The 15273-nt window shown below is 64.4% G+C and overlaps 1 protein-coding gene and 1 long non-coding RNA gene across 2 annotated transcripts in view; one reads left to right on the top strand and one right to left on the bottom strand.

The window, feature by feature from the left end:
- Window positions 1–15273, top strand: part of Tnxb (tenascin XB) — a gene marked incomplete in the record, with an annotated part of 44476 nt that overhangs the window by 7332 nt on the left and 21871 nt on the right. The window contains 13 exon segments of the mRNA XM_013516898.1: window positions 1–110; window positions 1012–1368; window positions 1849–2145; window positions 3471–3761; window positions 4040–4345; window positions 5675–5995; window positions 6368–6688; window positions 9938–10243; window positions 11715–12014; window positions 13440–13727; window positions 13828–14136; window positions 14698–15012; window positions 15126–15246. Of these exon segments, the coding sequence (XP_013372352.1) occupies window positions 1–110; window positions 1012–1368; window positions 1849–2145; window positions 3471–3761; window positions 4040–4345; window positions 5675–5995; window positions 6368–6688; window positions 9938–10243; window positions 11715–12014; window positions 13440–13727; window positions 13828–14136; window positions 14698–15012; window positions 15126–15246 (3642 nt within the window).
- Window positions 11911–15273, bottom strand: part of LOC102007693 — a 9531-nt gene continuing 6168 nt past the window's right edge. The window contains exons 2-3 of the long non-coding RNA XR_261816.2: window positions 14176–14293; window positions 11911–11996 (exon numbers count right to left, since the gene is read on the bottom strand). This is a non-coding gene — a long non-coding RNA (uncharacterized LOC102007693). The remainder of the gene's footprint in view (window positions 11997–14175; window positions 14294–15273) is intronic.

Here is a 15273-nt window from a genome sequence, read left to right as displayed (position 1 = left end):
GCGCACCGTGCGCCTGCCCGACCTCAGGCCCGGCACCACCTACCACGTGGAGGCGCACGGGGTGCGGGCGGGGCGCACCTCCAAGTCCTACGCCTTCGTCACCACCACAGGTAGCGTGGCTGGGGCGCCGGGACCCCCACCCCGCCCAGCGTCCCTGCCTCGGAGCCTACGCCGCGCCGCCCCGCCCCGCCTTTCTTCCCTCAGACCCCCGCCCCAGGCTCCAGGGGACCCGGTCAGCGAGCCCCCCACCCCGGGGGTCCTGGCAAAGCCGGAGAAGCCCGCCTTGGGGCTCGCTGCTCGTCCGGGTCCCAGGACCCGTGGCCAGGAAGCTGTTCCGGGCCAGGGAGGGCGCTGGGTGGCGGCGTGGGTCGGAGCCTGCAGTCTCAGGCTGCGGACTCAGTGGGCGAGGCTGCAATCGGCCCCCAGCTGACTCACCGTGGTGAGCGCCCTGGTGGCTGTGGTCGCTGCCCACGGGCCGGCCTTGCCCTCGGAGGGACACCTGGGGACTGCTGGGGGTGGCCCGGCCGCGGGCGGCTGGTGTGTGGCTGGGGCCGAGCCGCTGCGCCCTGGCCCTGCTGGCCCGCAGGCTGCGGGGCTCTCAGGGAGCGCTGGCCGGGCGGGCCGGGCCTTCTTCCCCCCTAGGGCCGGATGCCGCCCGACCGGATGTCGCCCCTCGCCCTTGCCTGTCTGCCGCCCTGCCCTCTGCGCCCTCCCGCCTAACACCACGGCCCCTCTCTTCCAGGCTTCTCACTGTAGCACTAATGGAAGCGGACCCCACCGGGGCGGGCGGGTCCGGAGGCCTGGTGGGCTTCCTTTGCGTCTGCCCTGCCCCACGCTCAGGTTTTCTGCTCAGGATCGGTAGACGGGTGCTGGGGGGCCTGGGCGGAGCTGCAGCAGGACGAAGGGGGGCTCCAGGCCCTCAGAGGCTGGGGTCGAGCCGGGGGCTGGGGAGTCCCTTCCGCCTCTCTCACTCTCCTCTCTCCTTTTTCTCGCCCTCCTGCCTCTTCTCAGGGGACACCCCAGTGGGGGCCACAGATGAGCCTCCTCCTCCGGGCCCCTCCACGACTCAGGGGGCCGAGGCCCGGCTGGTGCAGCGCCCCCAGGAGCTGGGGGAACTGAGGGTGCTGGGCCGAGACGAGACGGGGCACCTCCACGTGGCCTGGACCGCCCAGCCGGACACCTTTGACCACTTCCGGCTGCACCTGCAGGTGCCGCAGGGGCCCGGGGCACACGAGGAGCTGCTGCCGGGGGATGTCCGCCGCGCTCTGGTGCCCCCACCCCCGGCTGGAGCCCCCTACACGCTGTCGCTTCACGGCATCCTTCCGGGGGGCAGGCCCTCCGTTCCTGTCACCTTCCATGGCACCATGGGTACGTCCTGCAGCTCGGTCCCGAGAAGCGGGGAGCTGGGGCTGTCAGGACTGCAGAGCCGGGGGGCCTCGCATCCCCTCCTGTCCTGTCTGAGGGAGCAGGGGCGGTGGACGCCCACCCTTTCTAGGGCAGGCCGACCACTGAGAGAGAGGGAGGCAGGGAGAGCAGCTCCGGTCGGCTGAGCAGTGTCCGCACTGCTCTGAAGCAACAGTGGGGAGGCTTAGAACCGCCAGGCAGGACGTGGGGGGCCTGAAACTCTCCCTGAATCCTGATGTGCAGAGGAGCCAGGACCGGGTGGAGGCAGGGGCACCGTCCAGGGCCCCCTTGCTGGGGGAGGGCAGGCCACAGGGCTGAGGAGGGCAGGACGATGGAGGCTTCCAGGGAGAGGAAGTCCCGGACGGATGGGGTCGGAGCAGGAGAGGAGCGGGAAAGGGGGCAGGAACGGTTGAGGCCACCGTGATGTGCTTCCCCCCAACCCAGACGAGGAGAAGGAGGCGCCCAGCGAGGCCCCGGGCGCACCCCGCCTGGGGGAGCTGACAGCGACCCCCGGCGTGAGCCCTGACTCCCTGCTGCTGCGCTGGACGGTCCCCGAGGGGGAGTTCGACTCCTTCGTGGTCCAGTACAAGGACAGGGCGGGGCCCCGGGCGATGCCGGTGGAGGGGCCCCAGCGCTCAGCCCTCGTCACCTCCCTGGAGCCGGGCCGCAAGTACAAGTTCGTGCTGTACGGGCTCGTCGGCAAGAAGAGGCACGGCCCCGCGGTGGTTGAAGCCAGGCTGTGTGAGTGGGCGGCGGCGGCCCTGCGGGAGCGGCCTGCCCGGGGCGCTGGGCGGTGTGGGCAGGTGGAGCGGCCCCCGGGAGAGGCTGGGTCACTCGCTGTTGCCCGGCTCTGGCTCTGCGTGGTGCTGAAGGGCCTGGACTCCGCTGCAGGGCCCCAGGAAGGAGTGACACGTTAGATGATCACCTCGCACGCAGCACAGCGGCTGCAGGGAGGCTGGCAAGAAGCGAGGGGAAAGCTGGACGGACAAGACGGCGGCCTGGCTGGGCGGCGGCTCGGGCGGGGTGTGGGAGCTGAGGGCGAGCGAGGAGGCCCAGTGAGGGAGCCCGGCTTCCCGGGTGGGACAGTCCTGTCCCCAGGGCAGGGAGCAGCGAGGGCTGGGCCGTGGACAGCGGGGCGCGAGCACGTAGACGAACACGTTCTGAGCGTTTACCGAGTCAGAAGCGGTGTGCTGAGTGAGTGACCGCGTTACTGTGGGCAGCGGCCCGCTCACAGGGAGGAGAGGCGGGGCCCGGGCAGAGGGCACCGAGCGCAGGGTGGCGGGGCCCAGCCCGAGGTCACACTGCCTGCCGGCGGGGCCCTGCAGAGCTCGGACCCAGGCCCAGGGAGCAGCGTGAAGTGGGGGTGCTGGTGAACGGGAGCCGGGGAGGAGAACGGAGCCCTGGAACTGGGGCGGCACCACTCAGAGCAGGGCCAGAGGCAGAGGAGCCCGTGGGCGGCCCTCCAGGTGGCCGAGAGCCGGGTGAGGAGTCAGGGTGGAGGGCGTGGTCAGCCATGCGGATCCGGGAAGAGCGATCCAGGGGTCCCGGGGCGTCCATGGCCTGAGCAGTGGGGGTTGGGAGGGCGGCGGAGGTGAGGCCACGGCTGCAGTCGGTGGAGACGCTGCCCTCTGGACTCCCGGCTGGGAAGAGAGCAGAGGGCAGGCAGGGGCTGGAGCTTGTCTGTGCCGCCAGGCCAGCCAGCTGGGCAGTGGGGCGCTGTCCTCTCTTGGAGCAGATAGCAGCTGGAGGTCAGGCCTCCGAGCGGGGAGGTCGGGAAGCTTTCCCTGGCGCGGGAATGTGGAAAGGCCTGGCTGGGCGCCCCTCTCCACAGCCCCTCCCCCGCCGCCGTGGATGGAGTCGGGGCCACACTGTCCCGCTTTAGCACCATTTGGGGTTCACTCTGTGGGCAAAGCGCCTCAGCGGGGCGTGCCGCTGGGCAAGCAGAGTGCTGGCCAGACTCGCGTGGCTCTGCCCTCCCTTGGCCGCGCGTCGCCGTGCAGTGAGCGGCCCGCGTGGGGCTGGGTTCTCCTTCTCGCTCATCTCCTGTGTCGCGCTTCCTTTCCCAGCGCACTGGAAGGAACCCGGCCCAGAAACGCCGCCCCGCCTGGGAGATCTGTGGGTAACAGACCCCACTCCAGACTCCTTGCACCTCACCTGGACGGTCCCCGAGGGCCAGTTCGACTCCTTCATGGTCCAGTACAGGGACCGTGATGGCCGGCCCCAGGTGGTCCCTGTGGAAGGGCCCGACCGCTCGGTCACTGTCTCCCCGCTGGACCCTGACCACAAGTACAGATTCTCCCTGTTTGGGGTGGCCAACAAGAAGCGGTACGGCCCCCTCACGGCCGATGGCACTACGGGTGAGTGGCTGCCCCAAAGTCCCCGAAGACCCCCACGCACTCCCGCACACTTGTCCTTAGCCAGGGGCCGGCAGGTCCACCCCGCTCCCAGGCCCAGGGGCTGGCCTCCCCCACGCAGGCTCCTGCATCCCATTCGGCTGCTCCGAGGTGCAGGTGTGTCCCACCCCGGCTGTGCCCGACTTCCCAGAAGCCCAGCAGAGGGTCCCCCTCTCCAGGAAGCCCGTCCCAACCCCAGGCCCCCACGGTAGGCAGTGCCTGGCTGACCCCTCCTGTTCTAGCCCCAGCTAGGAAGGAAGAGCCGCCTCGTCCGGAGCCCCCTGAGCAGCCCCTCCTGGGGGAGCTGACGGTGACCGGCGTGACCCCGGACTCCCTTCGCCTGTCCTGGACGGTGGCCCAGGGCCCCTTCGACTCCTTTGTAGTGCAGTACAAGGACGCCCAGGGGCAGCCCCAGGCGGTGCCCGTTGGGGGCGACGAGAATGAGCTCACCATCCCCGGCCTGGAGCCCAACCGGAAGTATAAGATGAACCTCTACGGGGTTCGTGGCAGGCAGCGTGTGGGTCCGGCCTCTGTAGTGGCCAAGACGGGTGAGTCAGAGCCGCGCGGGCCTCCTTCCTCGCCAGGCTCCGAGCGCCTGGCCGGCCTCCACCTTCTCAGCTGCTATTCTGCCAAAGCCGCCAGCTCTGCCCCTGCCCCACCGCGCTCCTGTCCACCCTGCCAGGGACCCCGCTGCCATCCTCCAGCTCTGCACGTCTTCCTCAGCACGGCCCCCAGCCGGGCAGCAGGCCCCATTCCTCCGCACCCGGGCTCCCCCAGCATGCTCACAGGCACGCGGGTGCACACGCAGACTCGGGGCGGCCCTCCCTGCCGAGTCCTCCCTCCAGCCACCACGTCCTGAGCTCCTCCCTGGCTCAGACCCCGGTCAGCTCAAGCCTCTGTCACCCACACCCTCCCCCTAGCCGCCTCGGTGCTCTGTCCGGAGGTGGCAGACCCCGGGGACAAGGGCACCCCTTTCTCCAGTGTCCTCCCACGTGGAGAGGACCTTCGAGTTCAGCCCCGCACCCGAGCCCCAGCCCCACCCGGCCAGGCGCTGTGTCCACCGCCGAGAAGCCCTGCCAGGAGCTAGTGTGGACAGCTGTTAGGAGTGTGGACTCTGCAGTTCCACCCGCCGCTTACTGCTGGCCGCACAGCCCGCTGCCCAGGGTCCCAGCTCTCCCACCATCGAGTGGGGTGACAGTGGCGGCCACTTCGCAGAGCTGTTAGAGTGACTAAGGCTGTGTGTGTCCAGCCTGGCGCCAGGGCCTGGCCCCCCACAGCTGCTCCCCATTCTCCCGCTCTCGGCCTCCCGCGACCTCTTCAGGCCCCGCACCTCCCTGCGCCTCCACCCCTGTGGGGACGGTGCTGGGAGCCCTGGGTGCCATCGTTCCGAGCGGGCGCTTAGGGTTAGTCTCTCTCCCCCTGTGCTGGAGCCCTGCCGCAGCCTTCATTCCTCAGGGTTCTTGGAGGGCCCGGCTGCCTGGCAGCCTCAGCGGCAGCACATTCCAGGGGCCCAGCCTGGTAGGGTGCAGCCACCCACGCCCTGGGAGGGGCACAGGGTGGAAGGAGGCCTCCTGCCCCTCACTGCCCTGAGGTCACTGCTGCCAGTGACACTGTGGCAGAATCTCCGAGGTGTCCTCTCCTCCTGTGGCAGCTCCCGCCTCACTCACGAGGGCAGACCCCACGGGCCGCTCGGTGGACAGGGCGGGTGCAGGGCTGGCCCGGCCTGTTCACCCTCAGTGACCCAGTGACAGACACCAAAGGCTTCGTGTGCCCGCAGCACTCACACTCAAAGTGCCTATCTGCTCACGTGGCTTATCGTCCCCAGCGGCAGCTTTACAAAGCGAGTCACCCTTAACGTCCACACCCCCTGACTTCAGCCCCACAGGAGACCCCGGACCCCACAGAACCCAGCGCAGAGGCCCTGAAAACCCTTGAAGAGCCGCGCCTGGGGGAGCTGACGGTGACAGGCGCCAGCCCGGACTCCCTCAGCCTCTCCTGGACGGTCCCCGAGGGACACTTTGACCACTTCCTGGTCCAGTACAGGAACGGGGACGGCCAGCCCAAGGCGCTGCGGGTCCCGGGCCATGAGGACGAGGTGGCCGTCTCGGGGCTGGAGCCCGACCACGAGTACAAGATGCACCTGTACGGCTTCCACGGCGGCCGGCGCGAGGGACCCGTGTCTGTCACCGGGGTCACAGGTGAGGGGAGGGCGGGAGACCCCGTGGGACCCAGTGGGAGGCCACCCTCTTGTCCTTTGGTGACGCTGAGCAGGCAGCAGGGAGGCCGCTCGTGGCTGAGGCTGTGGCCCTGTGTCCTCCCTGGGACAGCCTCCGTCCCCGGGCAGGGAGCAGCCTGGAGGCCTTGGCCGTGCTGCTGACCGCCTGGTGTCCCCCGCTGCCCCAGGAGCTCCGGCCAGGTTGTCAGCTGTCAGCCAAGCGGGACGCCCGGCCCAGGCTGGCTCCTGTGAACCGGGCCCAGGTCCCCGGCGGTGGCCCCAGCTTCTTCCTCTTTGTCCCTGAGCCCGAGGACGTCCCCTGGGAGCCCCCTCACCCTGTCTGTCCCCTTCTCAGAGCCAGAGGAGCCCCCCAGCCCCCCAGAAGCCGGCACAGAGGCCCCGGAGCCCCCCGAGGAGCCGCTCCTGGGGGAGCTGACGGTGACAGAGGCGTCCCCAGACTCCCTGGGCCTGTCCTGGACGGTGGCCCGGGGCCACTTCGACGCGTTCAGCATCCAGTACAAGGACGAGGCGGGGCGGCCGCAGGTGCTGCGAGTGGGGGGCGAGGCGCGGGAGGCCACCGTGCGGGAGCTGGCTCCGGGGCGCAAGTACAAGCTGAACCTGTACGGGCTGGGCCCGGCCGGGCGCGTGGGCCCGGTGTCCGCCGTGGCCGTGACTGGTGAGTAGGGCCAGGTGTCTGGTTCTGTTCCCTCCCCACACGGACCCCCACCTTCTCCGTGGCCCGACACTTTCTTCTGTCCTAGGGGAGGCAGGAGGCCTGCCCTGCCTGTGAAGGCCTAGTAGAAGCCTGGCACTGGGACTGGGGTGACAGCCAGCTTTTGTGAGCCTGAGCCAGATTTACACCCTCCATGCTTTTGTTCCTTGGTCTATAGCAGGAAGGTGACTGCTGCCGCACAGAAATATTGTGCCAATTAAATGCGTTAACAGAGTTAAAGCACCGGGCCTGGGACAGGGCAGACACGCTGCCAGGGTTTGCCGCTGGTAGTTATCCTTGCTGTGAGGCCTCTTTGCCCCCTCTGGCTCAGTTCCTCCGTGGGTCAGAACGGACGTCAGACCATGGCTGTCATCAGTGCAGCTCAAAACCTTAATGCTCACCCAGTGAGTGACTTCACGGTAACAAACCCTTCCTGCCCCTCTCAGGCCACTTACAGGGCCACCTCGGCCCCACCAGGGACTCGGCCTGACTACCTTCTCTCAGGTGTGTGTGTGCCTCAGTTCTGAGCTCCTCTTGCTGACAGGAGGAGCTTGGTCACAGTGAAAGACATTTCCTTTGCCCTTCGGCCACTGAAACAAAGACAGTTGTTTCAAAAACATTTGCTACAGGGCCGGGGATTTAGGTCAGCGGCACAGCGCCTGCCTGGCAAGTGCAACGTCGTGAGTTCGATTCCTGGTACTGGAAGAAAAACAAAACAAAATCAAAAACAATAAAAAACATTTGCTACAGGGCCGGGGATATAGCTCAGCAGCACAAGCACCTGCCTGGCAAGTGCAGGGTCCTGAGTTCAATTTCCGGTACCCAAAAAAAAAAAAAAAAACAAAAACCTTGCTACAAAGGAAAAGATTAAAAGCACAAGGGGAAAGAAACAGGTTTCCAGAACATGGTTTCTATACCTCCACAAAGCCCAACTTCACTGTGACTTGGTTGGCTTTGTTTCCAGAACCTTCTACCCCTGATTTTTTTTTCCTTGCCTCAGTCAGCTCTGGGAAGAGCGAGACAGGAAGGCCACCCTGAGTCACCATTTCACAGCTCGAGGTCATAGGGTGGAGGCTCATCTAGGCCTAGAACATGCTGCCAGAGTCTCTCCGGGATGACCCTGGGTCTGTCCCAGACAGCCACAGTGGGCTGTGTCCCTGGTCCCCAGGATAAGGATGGGTTCTGTCAGGTACTCATTCAAGTGGTGCTGAAAATGAAAATTCATAAGGACATTTCACAAACCAAGTAGTCCCGAATTCCCCCATTCTTAGTTACAGCTTCTCCCAGAACCCCGACTTCCTCATCTTCAGGATGGGAGCAAACGGGAAAAGTAGCGATAGAACCCGTCTGGCGTTCTCGGCCCTCTTGACCTTTGCTGAGCCCCTCCTGTGGAGGGATCACTGCGTACCCAGACTCTCGGGCCAGATATTTTGAAACATGTGTCGGACGTGTCCGGGTGTAATGGAAATAGCCCTTTAAGAAAGGAAAGAGCTGCATGTTCACTCCCAGGGCGTCGAGCTGGAACAGCTGGGCCTGGGCCACGCCTGGCACATCGCATGTGCTGTGTCGTTGCCAGAAGGGATGTGTGCTGACGGTGAGCCGCGCTTCCAAACTGGAACAGGACGCTCCCTGCATGGTGTGGGGACTGTCGTAACCCCGAACAGTTACAGTCTCACCTTTTCCAGTGAGGCCAAGCCCAGCACTCAGGCTCGGTGAAGAGGGAGTTTCTGTCCCTTGGAAGGAAATACAGAGAGCGCAAAGCAGGCAGGAAATGGATGCTGTAGGAACAGGAAGTTAGAGGGCAAAGGGAAGGAAGCTCCAGCCCTAGGACCCACTCAGTACGTCACGGCCACTTGAGTGACCCTTGAACCCCTTCAGCTAACCCTGTCCCTTCCCACCCAGATGCATTTCTGTCAGCAGAGGCCTGGTCATCGGCCAGTTTTAAGCAGGGGTCACCTGTCTGGAATCTGTCCTTACCCTCCCATGGAAGTCAGAGCAACTCTTGGGAGCCCCACCCCTCCAGCTACCCCCTCTGCCGTTTTTATCTCTTGTAACTTCCTGTTCCACCGCTAATGAACGAAGCGCCTCCCGCCCAGACTCTGCTGTCCCTGAGGCAGCGGGGACCTGGCCCCTCATGTACTTAACGAGCACTTGCTGGGGACCCACCGTGTGCAGGGCGCGGGGACATGCAGTGGATCAGGCAGTGCCCTTGCTGGGAGCTCATGTGCCCGTGGAGGGAGGCAGGGACAGGGTCACACAGGTAATGTCCGTGCTGCCGGGTGTGGTGGGGACGAGGGCTGTGGAGAAGAGCAAAGCCAGCAGGTGGGCTGGCGAGGGCCCCGTCAGAGGGCAGCGTCTGAGGGAGGCCTGGGGGGACACTGGGTCTCTGGGCAGGGCCCGTCCCAGGCTCAGGAAGGAGCACGTGTAGGGGTCAGCAGGACGGAGAGGCTCGGGGGGCGAGCGTGGTTTGGAGAGGAGGAGGAGGAGGGCAGGATTGACCTGTGGGGCCTCAGAGGCCACTATAAGGACTTGGCTCTTGCTCTGAGCAAACAGGGAGCCCTCACGCGGGCCAGGGTCTGCCTAGTGTGGCCGCAGGCCGCAGGCCCGGCAGACCAAAGAGGTGAGGGCGGAAGGGAGGGAGGGAGGAAGAGAGAGAGGAAGGGGTGACGGGGGACTCTGGATGACCCCGGAAGAGCTCGGAGGCTGTGGAGGCGGGACGAGAGGCCAGGTCTTGCAGGAAGGCCGTAGGACTTAACTATGTGGGGGTTAAGAGCGGATGCAGGGATGATTCCGAGGGTTTTGACCTAACAGCTAGAAAAACGAGGTGTTTATTTTACTGAGGCTGTGGGGTGCAGGGTCAGGCAAAGCCCAGGAGCTCAGTCTTGGACTGGGTGAGTTGTAGACGCCAACTGGGGGCCCAGGAAGATGTTGATCGACGTGGAGCCTGGTATCGGCGGGGAGGTCCGGTGGGCATGAGCTGGGAGCCCCGAGACAGACGGAATTCCGGGCTCTTTCCCAGGCTCTTGGTGACAGGGACGCCCTCCCCGCAAGGACACCCGACACCCACAGGCACTTGGGGGAAGGGACGCTGGACAGACAGACGTTGCTGATCATGCAGCTTTCTGTCAGACCCACCGGTGGGCACAGTACACGGGCACAGTTGCTACCAAGGGAAAGGCCCTTCTCTGACAGCCCCCGCCATCTCTGCCCCAGCCCCACGACCAGAAGTGACCGCTCCAGCCGCCGAGCGCCCCCCGGAGCCGCGCCTGGGGGAGCTGACAGTGACAGAAGTGACCCCCGACTCCGTGAGCCTCGCCTGGACGGTCCCGGAGGGCCAGTTCGACTCCTTCGTGGTCCAGTACAAAGACCGGGAGGGGCAGCCCCGCGAGGTCCCTGTGGCCTCAGACCAGCTGGAGGCCACCGTGCCTAACTTGGAGCCTGCAGAAACGTACACGATTGACTTATACGGGCTGCACGGCCACCAGCGCGTGGGCCCCCTGTCCGTGGTGGCCGAGACAGGTGAGTGAGGGAAGCCCCCCCAGTGCCCCGGAGCTCCCCCCGGCGCTCTGGGAGGTGAGGCAGGAGGGTTGTAAACTCGAGCCGTCTCCCTGCGCTGGCTCCCCGGCATGGCCCTTCCCAGCTCACAGACGTGTCAGTCTGCTCCCCAGCTCCCGGCTCTTCTTGGGGCTGGAACTTTCTCGCCCTCGGGGTCTTCCCCATCCCGCCCTCCCCTGGCCAGGCTGGAGTTCGCCTCCATTCGGCCCAAGTCCAGCCTGGAGTTCGCCTCCATTCGGCCCAAGTCCAGCCTGTCTCATCTCCATTTCTGTCTTTGTCTCTCTCTGTCTCTGTGTCTCTGTGTCTTTGCACCCCCGCCACCTGGCCCCCATCGTCCACAGCTGTTCCCTGCCCCCCTGTTTACAGCCCCCCACTTCCAACCCCTGAGCCTCCTCGAGGTCTCACCTGCCTGGCCAAATTCCCTTCAGCCCATGCCAGCGTCTGCCCTCCAGGGGGCGCCCTTCTCCCCCTTCAGCCCATGCCAGCGTCTGCCCTCCAGGGGGCGCCCTTCTCCCTCGCTCCTGGCTCCTTCCTGCCCCTCACTGTTTCCTGGGCCTAAGTTTTCCATGATTTTTGTGCCAAAGCATCTGATGAAACCCCATTCCCTTTCAGAGCAGTGATTTAAGGTCTAGAAAATAAAATGTGTCTCATTTCAGAGGACCCTGGGTTATACTGGCACCTAGCCCTCCATATCCATGGCCCTCCACAGTCACAACCAGCTGTGGTTAAAAACACTTTTTAAGAAAATTGGGTCTGTGCTGAACAGGTACAGACTTTCTTATCACTGTCATGGCGATTACCCCTGCAGCATCGCATAGCACTGGGTACTAGAGGGTCGGTTTAGGGTGTGGGAAGGCTGCATGGGTCACGCGCAGATGCTGCACCATTTAACAGAAGGGGCTGGAGTATCCTTGGATTTTAGTTTATTTATTTATTTATTTTTGTCTTTTTGGGGACAGGGTCTCGCTATGCAGTTCAGGCTGGCCTTGAGCTCACTTTGTAGCCCAGGCTGGTCTTGAACTCGCAACGATCCTCCTGCCTCAGCCTCCCGAGTGCCGGGATTACAGGCTTGCGCCGCCACACCTGGCAAATGTGCAATTTTAAAAATACTTCTTAGAAACTTGAATTTGAGACTTGGTAATAGCCTTGGCAGCATATTTAAGAAGCTGCTGCTTTTAGAAGTAGGGACAGGTGTAAATGCTGTTAGGAAGTTTCTGGAGTGGCTCCAAGGTGATGCGGAAGCACCTCCGCTTCCGAGCAGTGGCAGGCCGCTCACTCCGCGGGGGTCGGCTTCTCCCCGCACCTGTCAAGGTCAGCGAAGATAACGATGTGGCTGTTCCCTGTGTCATCTTGGTTCCTGGACCCCTAGGAGCCGGCAGAGCCCAGGGTCCTCCCCTTAGAGACCTCAGCCTTTTCTTTGTGCTCTGGATTCCAGATCCGCTCCCAGCAGCCCCAGCCACTGAGCCCCCACTGGAGCCGCGCCTGGGGGACCTGACGGTGACGGATGTGACCCCTGACTCCGTGGGCCTCGAGTGGACGGTCCCTGAGGGTGAATTCGATGCCTTCGTGGTCCAGTACAAAGACCGGGACGGACAGCCCCAGTTGGTGCCGGTGATGGCAGACCAGCGGGAAGTCACTGTCCCCGGCCTGGAGTCCTCCCGCAAGTACAAGTTCGTGCTGTTCGGCATCCAGGACGGGAAACGGCGCGGCCCAGTATCTGTGGAGGCAAAAACAGGTGAGCTGGGGCCGTCTTCCCGCCTTGTCCCTGTCCGCTCATCCGCTTGGGTGGAAGAGTCACACTGCCAGCAGGTGCAGTAGTACACACTTGTCATCTCAGCTTTCTGGGAGGCTGAGGCAGGAAGATTGTAAATTTGAGCCCAGCCTAGGCAACTTAATAACTTAGGGAGCCCCCCTCCCGAAATAGAAAGTTTTAAAAGCTGGGGATATAGTTCAGTGCAGAGATCCTGGCTGGGGTCAGTGTAGTACCAAAAAAAGAAAGAAAAAGCCACACTGCCTGCCCTATTTCAGAAGAGACCAGGACAAGGGCGTTTCTCGGCTGGCCTCCTGTCCCCTAATCATTTCTGCTGTTGGAGGCCAGGCAGTTGGGGACCGGGGCTGCTGGAGGAGGGGCGCAGGGGTCGGAGAGCCCTGCCCGCCTCCTTGGGGCCTTTGGGCTCTTGCCTTCTCCCCTCTGCCTCTCACCCCTCCGGTGCTACCTCTGCCTCTGGGAGCCTGAGGGGCTGGGAACCGGGGAGCTCGGGCTAGCTGCACCTCTTTTGGCTTAGCCCAGGCCCTCCCCTGCCCCTGGGGGCTCTGGCTTGCCAGAAACCTTTCACAACAACAATGCCGTCAGCGCCTCCACTGTCCAGGAGGGCAGTAGGCCAGCTCCTTCCCAGGCCCGGGGTGGCTCCTTTGGCAGACACCACGGCCCTTCCCGGCTCGGCTCCCCCATCACCGCCCGGCAGCGCCCACTTCTCCGCCTCACTTCTCCCCATCCAGCTGGGGCAGAAGTGGAGGGCACCCCGCCCCCTCCTAGCACCCTGCTCCCAATCTCCGACCCCAGCAAGCCAGCGCCCTCGGGGGTCCCCTGGGCCCATGGGCCACACGGTGCGGGCTCCAGGCAAAGGAAATAGACGGCCCAAGTCCCTGACAGGCTGTGCTGTGGCCTCCCAGAGGTGGGGCGAGGAGGGGGCAGGTGGGGGCAGGTGGCCTCTCTCCCCGGTGACTTGGGACAGGAGACCCCTCCTCGGGAGGGGCACAGCGCAGCCCGAGAGGGTGGCAGGGACGGAGCCAGTGGAAACACTGGGACACTGGGGCAGCAATGGCCATTTGACCACTTCTGGGTTTTTCCAACCCTAGCAGGAGGCAATAAAACAAAAATCCTCTTTTTTTTTTTCTTTTTTTTTTCCCAGCAGGCTGGTTTCGAACTTGAAACAATCCTCCTGCCTCAGCCTCCTGAGTGCTGGGATTACAGGCGTGCGCCACCACGCCCGGCTCCAGAAAACCATTTTGTTTTTTTTTTTTGGTTTTTCTCTGGTACCAGGAACCGAACTCACGACCTTGCGCTTGCCAGGCAGGTGCTTTGCCACTGAGCTAAATCCCCAGCCTCTCAAAAAAACATTTTGGAAAAAAATAAACAGGAACCTTTTCTCTCTGTCAGCTGCCCGAGGTGACACCAGCCAGGCGGCTCTGCCCCGCCTCGGGGAGCTGTGGGTGACGGACCCCACCCCGGATGCACTGCGCCTGTCCTGGACGGTCCCCGAGGGCCAGTTCGACTCTTTTGTGGTCCAGTTCAAGAGCAAGGACGGGCCCCAGGTGGTGCCCGTGGAGGGCCACGCACGCTCCGTCACCATCTCCTCGCTGGACGCAGGCCGCAAGTACAGATTCCTCCTCTACGGCCTCCGGGGCCGGAAACGCCTCGGGCCCCTCACTGCCGACGGTGCCACGGGTGAGGGACAGCGCAGCCCGGTCCCCACCCCTCCCTGCCTCCCTCCCACACCCCAGCTACTCGGAAACACTCAGCCCTCTCTCCTGTGTCCCCCTCCCAGAACCCCTGAGTGTTGTGGACGCCCCTGGAGCACAGCGCCCCCCGAAACCCCGCCTCGGGGAGGAGCTGCAGGTGACGAGTGTGACCACAGACTCTGTGGGCCTCTCGTGGACGGTCCCCGAGGGCCAGTTCGACTCCTTCGTGGTCCAGTACAGGGACAGGGACGGGCAGCCCCAGGTGGTGCCCGTGGACGGCAGCCTCAGGGAGGCCCACGTCCCAGGCCTGGACCCTGCGCGGAGGTACAAGCTGCTGCTCTACGGGCTGCACGGCAGCAAGCGCGTGGGTCCCCTCTCCGCCGTCGCCAGGACTGGTGAGTGCGCAGTGACCGGGACACGGGGCCCCTTCCTACCTGGTCCTGCCTTCGCCTTGGTCCTGCTGAGCCATCCCTGGCCTCAGTGTCTTTCGGGGGAGGAACTTCCTTGACTGAGGCATAATTTACTCCCAGTATTGATGAGTTTGGGAAAAACCTATAGGTAAAAAAAAAAAAAGTTGCCATAGGGAGATAAAAAGAAATCTCTACTGCTAGGTGTGGTGCCACATGTCCATAATCCCAGACCTGGGGAGGCTGAGGCAGGAGGATCCCCATGAGTTCAAGGACAGCCTGAGCTACACAGTGAAACTCAGTCTCAAAAACACTTCCATGAAGTTTCCCTGTGCTGTTCCACGTTCAGTCCCCCAGCCCCAGCCCCTGGCGACCAACCGTCTGCTTTCCGTCACTTTGCGTTTCGTGCGCCTCACAGAGCGCAGTCACGGGATGTAGCACCGCTTGTGCTTGGACGCGCGTACACTTCGCATAATGCGTTTAAAACCCAGGCCTTCGCCTCCCCCACTCCGGCACAGACGCTCACCTCTCCCTCCCGTCTCTGCGCAGCCCCCAGGGAAGACACCGAAGCCGGACCAGAGGCCCCGAGCGCTGGGGGGGCCGGGCCCCTCCTGGGGGAGCTGACGCTGGAGGAGGCCTCGCCGCACAGCCTGCGAGTCTCCTGGCTGGTGACCGGGGGCGACCTGGACTCCTTTGAGGTCCGGTACACAGACGGGGATGGACCGCCCCAGGTGGTCAGCACAGAGGGCCACCAGCGCGGAGTCACCCTCAGCGGCCTGCAGCCGGAGCACAGCTACCTGGTGACGCTGTACGGCTTCCACGGGGGGCAGCGTGTGGGTCCAGTCCGCCTCGAGGCCCTGACCAGTGAGTGAGAGGACGCGGCACTCTGCTTCTTGCGGGTGGCTGGGAGGGCCCAGAGCGGGCGGCCGGCGCCCTGGACACAGCCACACCTCAGACCCTTCTCTCTCCATGTCCAGTGTCACAGGAGGAGGAGCACCAGCCCCGGGAACCCCCCGCCACCACCCCCGAGCCCCCCCCAAAGCCGCGCCTGGGGGAGCTGACGGTGACAGGCGCCAGCCCGGACTCCCTCAGCCTCTCCTGGACGGTCCCCGAGGGACACTTTGA

This window comes from Chinchilla lanigera, unplaced genomic scaffold (genome assembly GCF_000276665.1).
Source record: "Chinchilla lanigera isolate Chin_1 unplaced genomic scaffold, ChiLan1.0 scaffold00036, whole genome shotgun sequence".
Lineage (NCBI taxonomy): Eukaryota > Metazoa > Chordata > Mammalia > Rodentia > Chinchillidae > Chinchilla > Chinchilla lanigera.
The sequence above is the reverse complement of the archived record's forward strand: the minus strand, read 5'-3'. Positions and strand labels throughout refer to the sequence as shown.